At 43.6% G+C, this 19,149-nt stretch overlaps 1 protein-coding gene across 3 annotated transcripts in view; it reads left to right on the top strand.

The window, feature by feature from the left end:
* wwc3 (WWC family member 3) overlaps positions 1-19,149 on the top strand; it is a 29,620-nt gene that overhangs the window by 6,204 nt on the left and 4,267 nt on the right. The window contains exons 2-16 of one of the 3 annotated variants that reach the window (XM_052073003.1): positions 5,225-5,334; positions 5,949-6,152; positions 7,027-7,103; positions 7,537-7,616; positions 10,991-11,120; positions 11,471-11,626; positions 11,702-11,763; positions 12,648-12,965; positions 13,236-13,325; positions 14,099-14,625; positions 15,989-16,109; positions 16,190-16,291; positions 17,116-17,202; positions 17,716-17,911; positions 18,007-18,177. In XM_052073003.1, coding sequence (XP_051928963.1) covers positions 5,225-5,334; positions 5,949-6,152; positions 7,027-7,103; positions 7,537-7,616; positions 10,991-11,120; positions 11,471-11,626; positions 11,702-11,763; positions 12,648-12,965; positions 13,236-13,325; positions 14,099-14,625; positions 15,989-16,109; positions 16,190-16,291; positions 17,116-17,202; positions 17,716-17,911; positions 18,007-18,177 — 2,431 coding nt within the window. The remainder of the gene's footprint in view (positions 1-5,224; positions 5,335-5,948; positions 6,153-7,026; positions 7,104-7,536; positions 7,617-10,990; positions 11,121-11,470; positions 11,627-11,701; positions 11,764-12,647; positions 12,966-13,235; positions 13,326-14,098; positions 14,626-15,988; positions 16,110-16,189; positions 16,292-17,115; positions 17,203-17,715; positions 17,912-18,006; positions 18,178-19,149) is intronic. The other 2 variants (XM_052073004.1, XM_052073005.1) reach the window with 2 other exon arrangements.

Consider the following 19,149-nt stretch of genomic DNA (forward strand, 5'->3'; position numbering starts at 1 on the left):
CAAGTATTAAAAATAACACATCCTCATATTATTGAAGGTATTTTGGACAAATATGTTATTTCAGACGTGTATCAATTTGGTAGCCCTTCACACAATCGGTACACATGAAGTTGCTCTCACCCTCAAAAATGTTGGTGACACCTGGTCTAGTCAGTGTCATAAAATTAAATGGGTGGGGGGGCATGCTCACTGCTGCACGTACAGCCGTTTATTGAACGGGATAAACTGTCAAAATAGGAAATGAAAATATGTTCATGCGCTGACCGAACCCGACTCAGGCTCCTGAAATCACACTGGCTGAAATTCACACATCCAATACTCGTACACTTGATCTATCAGATGATCCACATGCTCTTTGAACTATTTTTTGGTTTTGCAGCCTCTGAAATGGATTCATGACATTTCAATTCATGGGGAAAACGAATTTGACTAAAATGGAGTTACATGTTTGTCCCGTGAACAAATGAAACGTACAGTATAACTCAACGCCGCCGCGGTGTTTTTATTTTTCCCCCATAAACGGAGTGAGCAGTCAAGCGGTGACAGAGGCCCCGAGTGTCGGTCCGCGCCGCGGTCCCTGAACGGGCTCCGCGCAGAAGAATGCAACCTAAACAGGACATGCCGAAGTCGGCCAGCTGTCAGGGCCTCCATTGTTTTCCACATTGGTGCACAATTCTTATTGAAAAGCGGAATAATGTCGTGACCGCGACACTTTTTCTCTGCTCGGCATCTCGGGCAGTCAACCTGATTCCAATTCTGTGGATCCGATGGTTTTTCTTTGTTTGTAGAGCTGTGCAATATAACTACACACACACACACACACACACGCACGGATAAATTTGCATTTGTGCATTTTCTGCCAATTCTAAATAATTGGAAAAGAATCCCAATTTTTTAAAAAAGGGATGGCAATTTAAATGTAATTGTTTTTTTATAATCAGATTAATCAATTAATCTGTTGGTTAATTGATTATTCAAATAATTCTAATTAGCAGACCTAGTATACAGTACAATGCGGCATCAAAATTGACTGGAAATTGCGTCTAATTCAAGTTCAAATCAACTTTATTGTCAGATGTGCAACATACAGCACAGATGAAATGTCATTCCTCTCAACCACTGGAGAGAGAGGAGCCGCTGCGGGTGCCCGCGCCGCCATCAATAGGACAGTTCACATAAAATGACAAAATAATACAACAAAACATAAGATAGACAGTCGTGCAATTTGACTCTTTATGGGCCCCTTTGCACTTTTTTTTTGTTTTGGGTTTTTTTATTTCATCACAGTCGTGATTACAATGCTACGCTAGTTAGCGGGAGCGCTACAACCAAGTGACTGACCCGGCAGCTTTTCGCCATACTTCCCCCCCCGACACTCTCCTGCCCAAATAAGAGCAGTGACACTTTTATTCCCACCACATACAGCCCCCCCCCCCCGCAATCCCCATGCCTTATCCCCTCCCTCACGTCCGTCCAGACGCTAACTCTACTTTTAGGAGGCCTATTTCCATCGGATTCAACACATAAAAGCATAAGCAGATTCCGTCTGGATCTCAGCTGCTTTTTAAGCCGCGCTCTGAAATCCTGCACCAGCACCGCCTCAGATTGGGGGTGGGGGGGGGGGCTGAGCGTGAGTGACATTTCTCTTAAAGTTGTTTTCAAGTTTCCTTTTTAAACACACAATGGAATTTGGAGGCCGGCACCACTTGTGGCCTTTTTGGAGGACCTCCGTGGAGGAGCTCGAGGGGAGCAGGTGCTACTTCCGGCTGGCTCATTAGTATCAAAATTTTTTGGGGGAAATGTTGATTTCTATTTGGGAATGAGATTTCTTGGAACAAAAAAACGAAGAAATTTGTCACGTTTGAGAGTTCCTGGACTTCAGTTTCACATGCCTGTCATCTGTCTAAAGCGGCAGCGCCGTCTCCGGGCAAAAGGCAGTTGGTGTGGGATGGAAATATCCTCCGAGACGGATTATTCTTGAATTAGCAAATGTCTTTTGACAACTAAATATATTTTTCGGGGAAGGTGCGAGAGTGTTGTTCCACAGCTGGACATGCTTGTCAGTCTGCCTCAGCTAATTTCAGAAAACTCTTATTCGGCACGCCAATGTGTAGAATGTGGACACGGAATGCTACACACACATAACATCATTTTAAACTACTGCTGGATCGTTAGTGAAAGACTAAAACAGTTGGCGTATATTAAAATACAATAATGCAATTATATTAAAACTTGTTTGACATCAGTATATGTGTTGTTTTTGTTTGTTTGTTTGTTTATTTTTAACGTTGTAGTATATGCTATTGTTGTACAACCAAAAGCTATCTTTTAAATTTCGACATTTGTGTTTATTAGATTGTTGTCATTGTTGAAAATATATATTATTTTGATTTTTTTTTAAATTCATATCTGTCTCTCGTTTTAAATTTTTACCGCCATGTTTTGTCCTATAATTTAATTGGCTGGATAAAAAATATATGGTTGTTACATTTTTATATTTTTATTGTTCATTATTTCTTCAATATTTGCTCACTTTAGTTTCAATGTTTACCGTTATATTTATAATATTTACTTATTGCATTATTTATACAAATATATTTATTTGTTTGCTTGTATTCTTCAACAAATTCTTGTGTTTTTACTTTGCGTCTCTTATTTTAGAACCCATTTATTTGTCAAAATTTGGTTCTGACGTCTTTAAGGTAGCTGTGTGACTATGACGAGTCTTTCTGCTGCGTCTAGAAGTGTGTGCGTTTGCGAGGCAGAAGTGACCACGCTGTCACAAGACCGCCGAACAAAGCAAACATTCACATGTGGCGCGATTAGAATCTGCGAGCGGACATGTACCCCCCCCCCCCCCGCCCCCCCACAAGACGATGACGTTGAAAAACAACAACTAGAGAATGCAATTTCTGCGGCGATTGCATGAGAGCTTCAAACGATGAGGAATTCTATCACTTGTCGAAATGAAGAGTGAGGGGTGCGCTTCGGAGTATCTTTTTGGGGTGGGGGGTTGTTTGTTTGTTTGCTTTAAAATGGAGGAAATTGGGCAATGGGTTGGCAATCAGTTTCCAAGATGTTCTGAAATGAGCTCGGAGTTGCGATAGTTTGAATATCTGTCAAGAACTGCGGGAGGAGGAGCTAAATGTCTCCAAAATGCGAATTCATTTGGGAATTTGACTGTCAAGTGTGGAATTGTGAGAATGTGCGGGTTCGAGGAAAATCCTTCCCAGGATGGTCTGAACCAGCTGAACAGTTTCAACTTGGAATGAGAAAGATGGGCAGTTTTTTTGTTGTTGTTGTTCTTGCATGTCTTAACCCAGGGGTGTCAAACTCATTTGAGATTGTGGGCCACATTCGGCCTCGGTATATGTCAAGTGGGCCGGACCATTAAAATTATAACATACTCTGCTATATATAACCAAAATATCATGTATTTCCTTTGTTGACAAAAGCTTGTCACTTGTCGGGACATACAAGTTCAGCTGCCTTCATCGTGCATCGTTTAACAAAGTCACCGTCAAAATACAGCTTTGATGCTAATGCTATTTCGCTAGCAATTAGGGAGCTGGCTTTTACTGCTGTGTTGGGTCTGTCTCAGTGAGAGACTGAGACTGCCGTTTTCTTCTTCTCTAATCAAAACAATGTTGTCTTCTACTCTGATCAAAACAGTGTTCCCCTAGTGGGTGATCCATGAATTGCAGCTTATTAAAATATTCATTCCGTGTCTTTTATGTATTGTTTCACTTTTAAAGTATCCTGCGGGCCTGGTCGAACCTCCTCGGGGGCCCGTTCCGGCCCGCGGGCCGTATGTTTGACACCACTGTCTTAACCCTTGGAAATGTTTTTTAAAAAAATTTTCGGGAGCCTGACAAATTCAGGCAAAAGTGAAAATGTGCAAAATAGTCGCCCGTCTGTCCTGATTGAAGAGAATTTGACGTTGGCATGATTTGAATCAATTGAGAAATGTGTGAGCGGGATAAAAAAAAATACACACTTATTATAATTCTTATAAAAATACTGGTGTCATAATAAAGTTGACGTGTGGATATACCGAACAACACAAATGGCTAGACTGTCACAAGCCGCCATATTTGAACCGCTTTTCTTTCTCCTCCTACATCGCTGATTTTGTGTGTGTGTGCGTGCGTGCGTGTGTGTGTGTGCGCGCAGACATGACTTGAGTGTGTTTACCTTTGGCAAACACTTGAAATGAGGTGTTTGTCGTCGTCAGTGTGTGCGCGGCGCTTTCACCTGTCAATCACGTGGCTGACACGCGATGAATTTGCACCTTGTCGTTTCCTGGTGTTGAAGTCATTTTTGGAACCTTTCGGTAAACACGGGGGGGGGGGGGGGGGGGGGGGGGGGGGACTACGAACGAGTTTAGTTGCCTCGGTTCAACCTTTGCAGATTAGAATGAGTTGGGTGACTGAATCGTCACAAAACAGAAAAAGCACATCGGTCATTTTAATTGGTATTGCCACAGTTAAGCAATTATGCCATGAGGCTAATGATCCCAATTGCGAGCAACTGCAAATAATTCTACCCGGTTTATAATTGCCTATATGTGCTGTAAAAAGAAAAAAAAATCACTCTTTGAATACTCAAAGGTGCAGAGTACGGATACCTCTCGTACTTAAAATATTTGTCAACAAAGACCTTTTGTTCCGACTCAAGTGATGACTCGCCAACGTGTCAAACTGCCGCAGCATATGGCCAACTACTCCCGAGAAGGACTCTGATTTTTTTTTTTTTTTTTTTTTGTGCCTCAAGTATCACTGACTGGTATCGAAACCCTGCGAGAGTACAGATACCATAAATTAATATGGCTGGTATCAGTCCGATACTGATTCCAGGTATAGGTTCCCCCACCCCTCCCTGTAAAAAAAAGACATTAAATGCAAATGCATTGACCCTAAAAGTGAAAGACAACTACCTGTACTTTAATAATCCGCAAGTGAAATTCCTAAACTTACTTCAACATAGATGCCAAAGATGCTGTAAGATGGTGACAAAGCACTACTTTTATTCATGTGGATTTGCAAATGCCAAACTAAAAACACAAAGCGAGTGCGCCAAGTCTGTGACAGTGCTGGGGTGTCGATCTGAAATTACATGTACCACATTTTAAAAAATTGTATAAAAATAGCAGTGTGAACGGCTGACACGTATCAATCAATCAATCGATCGATTCGTTTCAATGCTGCTCCGCTCTGATGTTCAGGATCACCAAACCGCTGACCTTTGCCGACTGCGTCGGAGATGAGCTGCCCCTGGGCTGGGAGGAAGTCTACGACCAGCAAGTCGGGGTTTACTACATCGATCACATCAACAGTGAGTACCCGACGCCGGTCGGCACGCGTCGCTCCACTTCCTGTCCTCTTGAACCATGAACCATGTGAACCATGTTAATCGCCGGCGATTGTTCCAGACAATATGGAAACAAATTCTACTTCAATCAAAGTCATTTTATGTTTTTTGGCACTGTTAATTTGAAATAATGTCCTTTTTTTTAAATAAAGGGAAGGAAATTTAATCCTGGTTCACTCACTGAAAATGATACCGACACTTACCAATAGGACTTATGATACAAAGAATTTCAATTAGCATAATGACGTCTGGTTCTGAACCAGACCTTTCTAGCTTTCTGACACATGCAATGCTTCACCAAACGGCAACAGTGTAGCATCAACTACTCGATGAGAGATGTTTTTTTGCGTAAGTATCGTTGGCTGGTATCGGCATACTTTACAATGACCCGGTATCGGCCCAAAACGATACCTTGTATCGGTACTCGCCCATCCCTACTAACAGAAATGACAACCCTTCTAACAACTGCTCCTTTAAGGACCACGGAGCAGCAACACACGCAAACGGAGCACACAGTGAGATTCACCGGTATCTTCTCTTACTTTGCGGTATTACTGATCCTCAATGCCGCCCCTCAGAGACCACGCAAATCGAGAACCCGCGGACCCAATGGCGCCAGGAGCAGGAGCGCATGTTGAAGGAGTACCTGGTGGTGGCGCAGGAGGCCCTCCGAGCCAAGAAGGAGATGTACCTGGTCAAGCAGCAGCGACTGGAGCTGGCCCAGCGCGAAATGTTGCTTTTCCACGAGCTCTCCGAGGACAGCCGCTCCGTCGCGAGCTGCGGTAAGACGCCAGCCAGCGTGGTCCGACACCCCCCTCCGTTGCATGTCGGCGCCTTTTAGAAAGAACGGCAAAATGACGGCTTTTGCAGATGGTAAAACTTTTGTTACTACCGCTGGAGGTGAAAAATTTGCCGGGTCATAGAAACATGACACAAAAAGGTGGAAAAATGCAGTGTGAAAGGGGCTTCATTTACTGACTGGGTTGAATTTGTCTCCCTCATTCCGTGTCAGTGACTTCCATATAAAACGGTGACATGAAAAAAAAGGTGAAAATGCCAATTTTACAGGCACTATAAAAGGAGCAGGGCAGCCCGGTAGTCCAGTGGTCAGCACGTCGGCTTCACAGTGCAGAGGTACCGGGTTCGATTCCAGCTTTGGCCTCCCTGTGTGGAGTTTGCATGTTCTCCCCGGGCCTGCGTGGGTTTTCTCCGGGTACTCCGGTTTCCTCCCACATTCCAAAAACATGCGTGGCAGGCTGATTGGACGCTCTAAATTGTCCCTAGGTGTGAGTGTGAGTGCGAATGGTTGTTCGTTTCTGTGGGCCCTGCGATTGGCTGGCAACCGGTTCAGGGTGTCCCCCGCCTACTGCCCGAAGACAGCTGGGATAGGCTCCAGCACCCCCGCGACCCTAGTGAGGATCAAGCGGCTCGGATGATGAATGAATGAATGAATGAATGAATATAAAAGGAGCTTCTGAGACTAACTTTGAAGGCGGACAATTGTCAGATTTACTTTGTACCACCATTCCATATCGGTGCCATTTATCCAATCCTTTTCACACCAAGTTGACTGGCAAGAACACCAGATTCTCCGCCTTATTTTTTTGGTGTATCTCTCTCCCCCCCCCACCCCCCCTCTCCTTTGTGCGTTCACAGCGCTCTCCGGCTCATCCTCAGGCGCGAAATATGACCCTGACCAAATCAAAGTGGAAGTGGCTTGTAGGCGAGAGCGGGTGAGTCATTATCATGGGAGAACAATGGCCTGCCGTCAGGGCACAGTGGGGGGGGTGGAGGGATTGCCGGGCAGCCGGGGTGTTGCCCCGACAGGATACTGTGGCTCGGGGCCCGGCGGGCCTCTTGAGAATGAGGATGAGCTCACTTTCAGAGGGGTCAGAGAGAGGCGAGTCAGATCATATTTTGGATTCTATACGACTCTAATGTCGCATATTTACACCAGATTGAATGTTCTGTACAACGCTAACGTAGCATGTTAGCGCTTTTATTTTTTTTAAGAGAATGGTCTCTTAATTTATTGAAAAAATGATGTGCGGCCAGTGGCTGGGATATTGATGACTATGCGCTTTGATGCGAGAGGAAGCCTAACGTTCGACCTCCCCCCCCCCCCCCATCCCAACCCCACCCGTCCTTGTCTTGTGGTCTTTGCAGCTTTCCCGACTGAAGCATGAGCTGGCCCAGGTGAGGCAGGAGCTGCAGTACAAGGAAATGGGCGTGGAGACACTACAGGAGTGAGTGTGACCGCCACCCTTCCTCGTCAACACCCTTCTTCCCCACCACCCTTTCCCCTTCACTCTCTCCCGCTCTATTTCGGACTCATTATATACAGCGCTTCCTCCATTTTGAAGCATGTAAATCAGTTGTGTTTGGAAAGCCTGCTTGGGTCAAGCAAGGAGGGTGTACAGCACATTTATGGGTGGTGCTGAAGCATCCTTAAAGTAAATCCAAGCACCCACAAAATGGTATTTATTTAGTTTTAATAAGTCGGTAAAGTGTTAGAACCATACGGCACTTGGTAGAAACATTTTTATTATTTAAATTTTTATTATTTATTTAAACAAGTTTATTAACAAAAGTATAGTATTCACCCTTTTTGCTCAAAAATGGTTTGAACCACTCAATATCTCCCCCCCCTTTTCTCAACTGAGTTAGTGCGCAGTCTTCCGGTCGAAGTAGTCTGTGTGAGTCGCGCTGCCTTACATAAAGAGAGATTTTGTGGCAATTTTTTTTCATTTCTATCACTCAATATCAACATATTGTTTATCATTAGAGTCCTAACTTTTACTGCATTTGAAGAGAAGGTCCTCATTCACCTGCAATTGTTTCCTAGCTCGGAAATGTTACAAGTTTTAGCTGTCACATAAAAGCTCAGCAATCAGCTAGCTAGCGGCTAACGCAAATAGCTACGGTAGTAGTCACTGCGGCCAACGTACCAGATCAACGGCCATATCGTTAGCCTAATAAAAGAGGTTCCTTGGTCACAATGTAACATTTTCAGAAAATAGTATGTATGTTTTTTTTTTTTTTTTTTTTTTTTTTGTTAATTTGAATTGAAGCATCCCTTCTGTTGAAACAACAAACGGTTAGCGTTGGCATAATCACGTCAATATCGCTGTGCACATATGTTGTCTCTACCCGGAGGTTCTGCTTACTTTTTAAACTTTTTACTACAAAAACTACACTTTTTAAAAATTGATTTTGTGAGCGTGAGTTAAAAATGAACATTGGTTGTTTTTTTTTCTGTATTGGCGCAATGCGTCATGGGTATTTGATTTGGGGCATTTCTCAAGAGGCACTGTGGGATGCATACTGTATAGACAGGGTCACTTCTACTCACTGTACTTTAGAACAGCTCTTCAAAATGGCCAACTCGCCACATAGCACACTAATAGATTTCGAATACAGTCACTGTCTTTTTTTTTGTCTTGGGAACATTTATGAGAGAAAGTTTGAAGCTCCGCCTCCCACAGGATAGGGAAAGAAAAACTACTTTTAGGAACTGCAAACGAAGGGTCCCTGGAAAAGGGAGTTGTGGAAGGGGAGGGGGTTTTTTTTGGTTTTTTTTTTTAGGAGGGGGGGTCTCCACCTCAGGAAGAGGATGCACCAGTGCAGGGAGCCAAAGAGAGGAAGTGGAGGGTGGGTGGTGGGTGTGGGGGTCCGCACAGTTTGAAAAACAGTGCAGTTGAGATATCTGCGAGCAAATTCCTCAGCACTTCCTGACTCGCTTATCTGCCAGATGTACACAACTGCACACGTTCCCAGAATAACCTGCAAAGATTGTGCGCAGCATGGAAATGCAACAGTGACACACACTTACACACACACACAAGTGTGTGTACATCCAGTGTGTATGGAGGGTGGGGGCCACCTCAGGCTGTTGCGGGCAATATGCCGTCCACACTGTGTCGCATCAGATCAAACGCACACTTTTCACTCACTGCCAACACAATTGCGCCTTTTATCTGCCTCTGCACACCAGAGAATTAGCTTGGGGCTTTTGGAAAACAAATGGAAATAACGTACATTGTTCATCCGCTGTATTGTGCTGCATCAGGACGCAAAGACCCCCCTTCCTCCCTCCCACATATATATTTAATATAACAATTTATTTTTATCAAATTAAAACTTAAGTCTTCAAACGTTTGATTTCATTCCTGTAAAATGTCTTGATTCATGTAAAATATTTTTTACAACAAATCCCAAAACTTTTACAAGTTTTTGGATTTGTTATTCCGACTTTATTCGTAATTTTATTTATTATTTATTTTTATTTTTATTTCTACTTTATTCTCATGAAATTACAATTAAATTTTTGTAATATATTTATATTTTTAAAATAACAAAATCATTTCAAATGAATGATGTAAGATTTGTTTTATTTTTTTAATAATAATAATAATAATAAAGAATACATGTATGTTCCAGTAAAAAAATAGCCGTCAGTCTTTTAAAATAGTTTTTTTCTTATTTTTAAAAACTCAATGTCACCCATTTATTCTTGTATATTTAAAACTTCGTTTTTTTGTATCATTTTTATTTTATCTTTATAAAACTATACATTTTTCTGTATAATTGTGCATTTAGTCTTGTAAAATATTTTTATTTTATTCGTCTAAAATGGGCTCTCTCTTTTTAGCAAAATTGACATTGGTCATAATTACACCTTATAAGACATTTTTGGATTATGACTTCTTACAACTCTAGTAGTATGATTCCCCCCCCCCCCTTTTTTTTTCTTTTCAGTATGTCCCTCCCCCCCTTCTTGTAAGCATGTAAACTCCACAGCCTTGCTAGAGTGTGTGTTTGTGTGTGTGTGTGTCGGGGGGTATGGGGGGGGGGGGTAATTTGGGGTCCAAACAAAGCAGGTCTTGTTGCCTGGTGGCTGGCTGAACACTACCTGCTGTTGAAGGGCTGTGAAGGAATCAGGCTGCGGTGAGCGCAGCGGCCACGTGCCAGGCCCGGCGACAGGGGGGAGGAGGGCGACCCCCGACCCCCCCCCCCCCATTCACCCTCCACTCGCCACCCACTCCCCATCCTCCCTTGCCACCACGCTGTAGAACATAAGCTGATTCAGGGCCCCAGCGGCATATTCGTTCTGTTTTGTTTTTTGGGGTTTTTTTTTGTAGTTCAATGATGAAAAGACACTTTGAAGCACAGTGCGCCCGTGTGTGTGTGCGTACGCATATATCCGTGTGGTGGGTTGACCGAGTAGACACTGGATACGCAGTGAGGAAACCTTTGAAAGGAGAACTTGAAAAGAAGCATGAACAATAGGAGGTCCATGTTAGCGCCGCAAAACTCATCTTAAATCGGAAAGCATTCCCACCTTCTTGTCATGAGGTTTGTCCTCAATATTCTTCACGGCAATGTAGATTTGATCTTTTAATATAATTTCCATTTTTTTGGGGTCACAATTCAACTTTATTCTTGTAAGATGTACGAATTTCCCCCTCAAACATGAGGGGGGGGGTGGGACAAGGGACAATTTTTTTATTTTTTTTTTAATCCCTGAAAAATTAACAGTTTTTCGGATCCATCTCATTTCTGATAGTTCATACGGATCCGACTCTTGATTCATGTGACCGTTGTTTTTGTCCTGGTTCAGGATCGACCGTAAGATGTCGTGCAGCCAGACCAACTACAAACTGGACGAGGCCCAGGCCATCTTCAACGAACTGCGCAGCATCAAGAAGGCCATCAGCGCGGGCGAGAAGGAGAGGCAGGACCTCATCCAGGTGGGATTCATTCACTGCTCGACTCCTTTCCAGACGTGTGAGTCAGCCGCCGCGTTCCCGGCTCATTCTGCCAGACGAGCTCGGGCAAGAAAAAGAGAAAAAAAAAAAACGCAACAAATGACAAAGCCTGTGATTCATTGGCGAAAAATCATTTTGTTTATTTGCAGCTACTTTGGACCTCTATTAGCTTCTCCATGACTCCATGATTAAGGATGATGTCACTTCATTTACGCATCTCAAATTCCATCTCCACATCTCTTTGATGAATGAAGCAAACAGATTTTAAGTACCCGAGGTAGAAAAGCGTGACAGCTCGTTTAGCATCAAGAGCAATATTTTTCATGTTGCAGAGCCTGGCCAAGCTGACGGTGAACTTCCAGAGCAGCTTGTGCGCGGGTGACGCCGCCGGCGAGGTGGTCAACAGCGGCGGAGGGGGAGTGGCCACGGGAGCCGGCGAGCAGCGGTACTGCGACGCCGGCTGCCAGACGGACGTGATGGCGGGAGAGGTGGCGCATTATCTCCTCATCCTCACGTGAGTCGCGGCTTTGAGGCGGCTTGACTGACGGCCGTCTTGTCTGCAGGACTCCTGCCGCATGGTGGACAAGGTCAAAGTCAACTGGCAGTACGAGGAAGCAAAGAAGAAGTAAGTGTGTTTGCGGCATGTTTTTATTTTATCCCCCCCCCCCCAAAAAAAAAATCGTTTGTGTGACTGTATATATGTGTGTGTGTGTATGTATATATATTTTAGAGCTGTCAAACGATTAAAATATTTAATCTAATTAAAAATGCAACTGTCATAATTAACTCAAATTAACTAAAAAATTAATCGTGATTAATCACACATTTTTTTATCGTTTCTGGATTTCCGTTTACATTTTTGTCCTATTTTTTCCCCCCATTTTAATGCTCTCATCAACATGGAATCATGAATCAGTTTTCTACGTGCCAAATGCAAATATTTACTGAAATAACAATTTCGATTTTCAATTTTACATGAACATTTTTCACTTGGTGCAGTTATTCACACATCATCTCTCACACAATATTACCGTCCATCAATAACGGTGAAAAAAATATTTTGTCACACAACGAGAGAGAGAATGCTAACATTTGAAGTTAAAAAGTATGTTGATAATTTATTACATATTTTATTATTTATATTATATATTTTTTTAATACATTTTTGTTGACTATATACTGTAATTTTTTCCAATTTACTTTAATTCCAGTTTGACATTTAATATTATTTTTGTAGTTTTTATTCTTTTTTAAAAAATTATTTTGTTGTGTTTTATAATCAGTTTCTCCACGATGGCTTTTTTTTATAGGTTTATGTTTGAGTAGAATGGAAACTATTGACATCATAATTCCCAAATTCCAAAGATACAAATATATCATTTTGAGCATTTTTTTTGTGCAAATTTTGTCGCATGGTTGTTTCTATTTTAATGTAATGTTACCTCATGTATTGTGATGTATTTATTATTGTTGAAAGTGTGTTTCCTATTTCATGACTGTGTCAACCAGGGTGCAGAGTATCCAGCACCAGCTGGCCCAGCTGGACAGCGAGAGCTGGTCGGGCCGAGCCGAGGCCGACCGCGACCGAGATTTCATGCAGTTGTTGCGTGAGAAGGAAGCTCTGCTGCACGACATCATCATGATCAGCAAGCAGCACAAGAAGGCTCACGGCCCCGATCCGGGTCCCGATCCCGATCAGAGTCCCGGTCCCGATCCCGACCCCAATCCCGGTCCTGACACGCTCCGGCATCTGGAGGAGGAACGCTGCCGTTTGGAGGAGGAAGTGCAGCGGGCGCACAGCTTACAGAGTCAGGGAGCCAATCAGAGGTCGGCATCGTGCAACCCCGTACTCCACACTCCTCACAACAAAAAAATATATATATATATCACTCTTTCTGTCGAAATTCTTTTACTGCCACTACTACTATGACTTTTACTTCAACTACCTCTTGAATGAGTTTGATAGAAGAGCGGACGGGCCTGTGATGAAGTCTCACCGCCTACTATTACTCCGACAATGACTACGAGTGTGACGCCGACTTCGACTACCAGCTCAGGCATGTTTACTGACGTGTCATGCTCGATGTTTGCGTCCAGGCTCCTGCAGCAGGAGAAGAGGAACATGTTACTACGACAGCTGGAGGAGGCCACGCGCATCACCACCTACCTTCACTCTCAGCTCAAGAGGTGCGTCGTCATGCAAAGAGCGACTTCTCGCCCGGTCCAAGATGCAAAACAATATTTTACTGGTAGTCCGACAAGCATCACCATTGTGAGCAACCAACAAGTCATGTTGTTTGAGAAAGCCATAAAAGATGAGTAAAATAGGACTCGGACTAAAAGGTATTTTCAAAAGACTCAATCGGCTGCCAAAAACAAGACTTGCTTTCAAGCAACAATTTAATTTACGTTTACGACACCCGACACATTCCAACGATGGTGATAGAGAAAAAGACCGCATTCGAACCAGTTACATTTTTTGTCTCAAACCCAGAAGTACTCGTGCCGTCATTGTATCGTAAATCTAATCCGTGGTGTCGTGTGCCCGACGGTATAGACCACGGGTGTCAAACTCATTTCACATTGTGGGCCACATACGGACTTGGCAGAACCATTAACATTATACTATACTGTGCTATGAATCACCAAAATATCATCTCTTTCCTTTGTTTTGGTCTCATGAAGCATTGATTGGCGCTTTCATATCATTTGCTGCGTTGGGTCCATCAAAACAGTGCGCCCTCTAGTGGATAATCCACAAATTGCATTGTCTTTAAAATAATCATTCTGTGTCTTTAATGCATATTTTTGTCACTTTTAAATGATCCCACGGGCCGGATCGAACCTCCTTGGGGGCCGGTTCCGGCCCGCTGGCCGTATTTTTGACACCTCCGGTATTAGACGCTACGGCGTCCCCGCTTGACTTCATCCCGTCTTCAACTTCTTGTTTCCGCGTCCAGCCTGTCCGCCAGCTCCCTGACGGTGTCGTCCAGCAGCAGCCGCGGCTCCCTGGCATCCAGCCGCGGCTCGCTGGCATCCAGCCGCGGTTCCCTCAGCTCCATCAGCTTCAGCGACATCTACGGCGTGCCGCAGTACGAGCGCCACGACGAGCCGACGGACCCCCACCTGCGCTTCGTGCTGCCCGCGGAGGCCACCTCTCGGGACGCCTACACGCCCGAGCCGTCCGCTCCCAGCAAGGCCAAGCGCGCTCACGACACGCCGCAGTCGCTGGCCTCGCTGTCGTCGCGCTCATCGCTCTCCTCGCTGTCGCCGCCGAGTTCGCCCATGGACACGCCTTACCACTCGACGTCTCAGGACAGCCCCCTTTCGCAGATGACCGAGGAGTACATGGAGCAGGCGGGACGCGGGCTGCTGGAGGGTCTGCGCGCCCACTCGCAGCAGGAGGCGGTCGCCCTGGTCGCCGCGCACGCTGCCGACCCAAAGAACCACAGAGATGGAGGCTCTCAGGGGGCTTTCAACTCATCTGGTAAGACAATTAAATCAACAATCCATCCAAGAATTCACCCTCCGTCGCGAGGGTTACTTTTCAGACCACTGTCATAAATGCAATCCCTGCTGTCGAATGTCCAATTGTATACACCCTCAAGGTGAGGTTTTTATGGAATTTGCAGCACGTGTGTTTTTTAGGTCTTTAAACACACTTTTAAAGTAATAAAAACACATTTTCAGAGATCACGAGAGCATTGGATAACACAAATAATATTCGACGCGTACCAATGCCTCTGTGGACAATCATCCGATGTAACATAAACCTGCAACCATCGCTTTCTGTAGGTGTAAAAAAGCAGGACCACGTAGGATGACGTTCAATCATTTTCAACCCAAATTAGGCTGTCGTGAATTTTATTTTTTTCTTGTCCTTTCAAATTTACACCATCTCAGAATAACTGTGCTGCTCTCTAGTGGTGAACAGTGGGATTACATCCAACATTGACGAGCAATAGATGAAAATGCGATAATTACAACAACAACAAAAAAAATTGGCAAATAGTGAGACCTGGAACCTGTGATCGAGGGGGGCGGAGGGGGTTAATATACTGCTTATTAGTTGATATTGGGTCATATGACTTGTCCTAGAAATAAGACCTGGTATCAGTGCTTGCGCATCCTGAATTGTCATTATTACCATTTGCACATAACATAAACCTGCAACCATCGCTTTCTGTAGGTGTAAAAATGCAGGACCACGTAGGATGACGTTCAATCATTTTCAACCCAAATTAGGCTGTCGTGAATTTTATTTTTTTCTTGTCCTTTCAAATTTACACCATCTCAGAATAACTGTGCTGCTCTCTAGTGGTGAACAGTAGGATTACATCCAACATTGACGAGCAATAGATGAAAATGCGATAATTACAACAACAACAACAAAATCTGGCAAATAGTGAGACCTGGAACCTGTGATCGAGGGGGGGGGGGAGTTAATATACTGCTTATTAGTTGATATTGGGTCATATGACTTGTCCTAGAAATAAGACCTGGTATCAGTGCTTGCACATCCTGAATTGTCATTATTAGCATTTGCACATTCGCCCACACCACATGAAAAACATCTGCCTGCCCATTTCACTTACCGTATACAAATAATGTGACTCATCAGTCCATTCACACCCAATTTCAAAGCCCTCCGCCCCACTGTTCCCAAAGTGCAAAACGTGAGTCTCTGCAATCACACCCACGAGGAAAAAAAAGAAACATTCCACTTTCCAGTCACATGTACATGTTAACGCATGTTGTGTCCGTGCGTTATGTCAACATTTGTCCACTCGCGTACACGGGTTCAACAAGGGTCTGTGCATTCACACACACACATCAACTGTCATGCACAGGGGTGACTCTGCGCGGCAACAGCGGCAGCAGAAGCAGCAGGAGGACCAGGAGGGTCTCGGCTGGCATCTCCGAGGACGCTCTGGCCACAGACAGTGGCGTCTTTGAGGCCTGGGGCAGGAGGTGAGTAAAGTACTCAAAGTACAGATACCCCCCCCCCCCCACCCCAAAAAAAAGAATCTACTCAAGTACAACATTTGTAGCTATAGTGTGCTTTCTTCCAGGGCGGAGGAACCTGAGGAGATGTCCTACCTGAAGGAGCAGACGTCAGCCGGCGAGCCAACGCAGATCCAGCTGGGACTCCTGTGAGTTTCCTTCTGGAGTGGGAAAAAAATGGAACGGTTCAAGATGGTGTAATACCCCTCACATGTGGGCGAGGAGAGTGGCCGGAGGTCATCGATGAATTGATTTTTTATTTTTTTTAAATTAAACAGTTAAACATAAAATGAGAACACTCGCAAGGAGCTGCTGTAGGCCACAACTCACACCCGGACGCTCACACGCGGACTAACTCAAGCTCCTGATGTCATTCACTAGGCCACACCCCTTAAAGGCACACTATTTTGACCGTGCATACAGTGATTACTCTTTCAACTGTTTTAGCGTTCTTTCCATTCTTTAATTTTTTTTTCATATGACCACATTTTTGAGTGACCGAGTTGTTTTTTTTCAAGGCACGTCGTCGTTCCGCCAGTACAAGCGCGGCGACAATAATCCATTGACGCGCTAACGAACGGCATTGTCATCGTGGTTTCGGCAGTGGGTATTTGACACAAGTGGTGGAGCAAAACATGTAGACAAACAATACAATACTCGTAAGCGTGTGTTCTTTACCCTCTGATCAGAATGAATAGAATTAAGGCCAACGAGCTTACTGAAAAATCCACCCTACCCCAAAGTTGTTCATAACTGTCTTGTACTTGCCAAGCATCACCGACGTCGAAAGGAAGTCACTTCAATACATTGCTGTGACACCAACACGCCACTAGATGGCGTCAGCCCGACACTCTCATCCCCACGGCCTGAGCCCACGTGTCTCCGTTTCTTACTCTGTAGTCCAATCGGACGCATTGCGATTGTCATTTTTCATCTTTTGCCTTCCCCATTCTCCTCATTGCCTCCGATCCAGGTGGGAGTCCACCTCCCAGTCCTTGCGTCTTCATCTGCTCCAGCTCAAGAATCTGAGCAGGTCTGTCCTGAGGGACGGATACAAAATGTGAGTCCTGTCACCTTTTTAAAAGTCCGTTTTTTTTTCCCTCATATGAGAGAAGTATGTGTGTGTGTTGCATGATTATAATATATATATTTTTGGGGATGAGGGGGGTTATTTTGACTTTTTGGGGGGGGGGGTTCAATTCAGTTAGCTTTGTCTATTTTTTTAGAGCAAGTTCCTTTATTCTTATGAGCTTTTTTTTAAAAAAAAATGCTTCATTTGACTTTAGTTTTATGAATTTTAGTACTCGTCTTGGTTCTACTTTTTAATAAATGGAGTGTTTGTCGAGTGCAAGGTCCCCAGAAAGGTCACTGCAACATCCAAATGAACCCCCGAAATCTCACTTATGAAATGAATTGACAAAGGCGGAAACCAAGGAAAATTCCAATTTGTTTAGAAATATTTTCTAAAACATTCATTTTATGACATCAACGACAATATTTAGCTTCCGATTTAAGTTGCAATCATATTTAGTTAGTTTCTGCAAACCGTCCGAACCTTGGTGTGTGTTGGCAGCTTTGTGAAGGTGCACCTGATTGCGCCGGACGCGGGCCGGGCCTGCGCCTTCTACTGCTGCACGGCTCTGGAGCCGCAGACCCACTTGAGCTTCAACGAAGGCTTCCGCGTTCCCGTGCCCGCTAATGCCCTGGGCGGGTGCGCCCTGCAACTGTCCCTCTGCCTGCTCGGGCCGCAGGCTCAGGAGGAGCTCCTGGTAAGTCTGAGCTTGAGATGACGATAAAAAAGATGGTTCTCGGATCATTTTATAATTTAAATCGTGTGTGTGTGTGTGTGTGTATTCATGCGTAGGGCATAGCACGGGTGGGCCTGGCCGAGTGCGAAGAGAGTGCCGACATGATCTACCACTGGCTGAAGGTCCAAATGCTCGGCGGGGCGGAGCCTCCCAGACCCGAGCTGAGGGCTCAAGTCCAGCGGCGACATCACGATGGGCCCGAGGACGAGCACAGACCGAGAGCCCTGGTATGCACTACGTCATAATAGCCATCAACTTGCCATCGGGTATGGTTTATATAGTAAGGCATTTATTAAAGAATCATGATATACATAGTAAGTCTAAATATAGTTTAATATTAGTATTAGTAATATTTAAATATAGTATAGTTTTTTAAAAAGTCTTGACGTACAGTAAGGCATTCATTGAGAAGACATGATGCAAATAAGGTATTTATTAAAAACATGATGTACAGTAAGGCTTTTACTACAGAAAACATATGTAGTAAGGCTTTTTAAAAAGTCTTCACGTACAGTAAGGCTTTTATTAAAGAAGACATGATGCATATTGAGGCTTTTTTTAGGGCATGGTGTGTATATATAGTAAGGCATTTATTAAAGAATCATGATGTATATAGTAAGTCTAAATATAGTTTAATATTAGTATTAGTAATATTTAAATATAGTATAGTTTTTTAAAAAGTCTTGACGTACAGTAAGGCATTCATTGAAAAGACATGATGCAAATAAGGTATTTATTAAAAACATGATGTACAGTAAGGCATTTATTACAGAAAACATATGTAGTAAGGCTTTTAAAGAGGTCTTCAAGTACAGTAGGGCATTTATTAAAGAATCATGATATATAGTAAGGCTTTAAAAAAAAGTCTTGACGTACAGTAAGGCATTCATTGAGAAGACATGATGCAAATAAGGTATTTATTAAAAAGATGATGTACAGTAAGGCTTTTATTACAGAAAACATGATGCATATTAAGGCTTTTTTTAGGACATGATGTGTATATATAGTAAGCCATTTATTAAAGAATCATGATATGTATAGTAAGTCTAAATATAGTTTAGTATTAGTAATATTTAAATATAGTATAGTTTTTTTTAAAAGTCTTGACGTACAGTAAGGCATTTATTGAAAAGACATGATGCAAATAAGGTATTTATTAAAAAGATGATGTACAGTAAGGCTTTTACTACAGAAAACAT

The sequence above is a fragment of the Hippocampus zosterae genome, chromosome 8 (assembly GCF_025434085.1).
Source record: "Hippocampus zosterae strain Florida chromosome 8, ASM2543408v3, whole genome shotgun sequence".
In the NCBI taxonomy this organism is placed as follows: domain Eukaryota; kingdom Metazoa; phylum Chordata; class Actinopteri; order Syngnathiformes; family Syngnathidae; genus Hippocampus; species Hippocampus zosterae.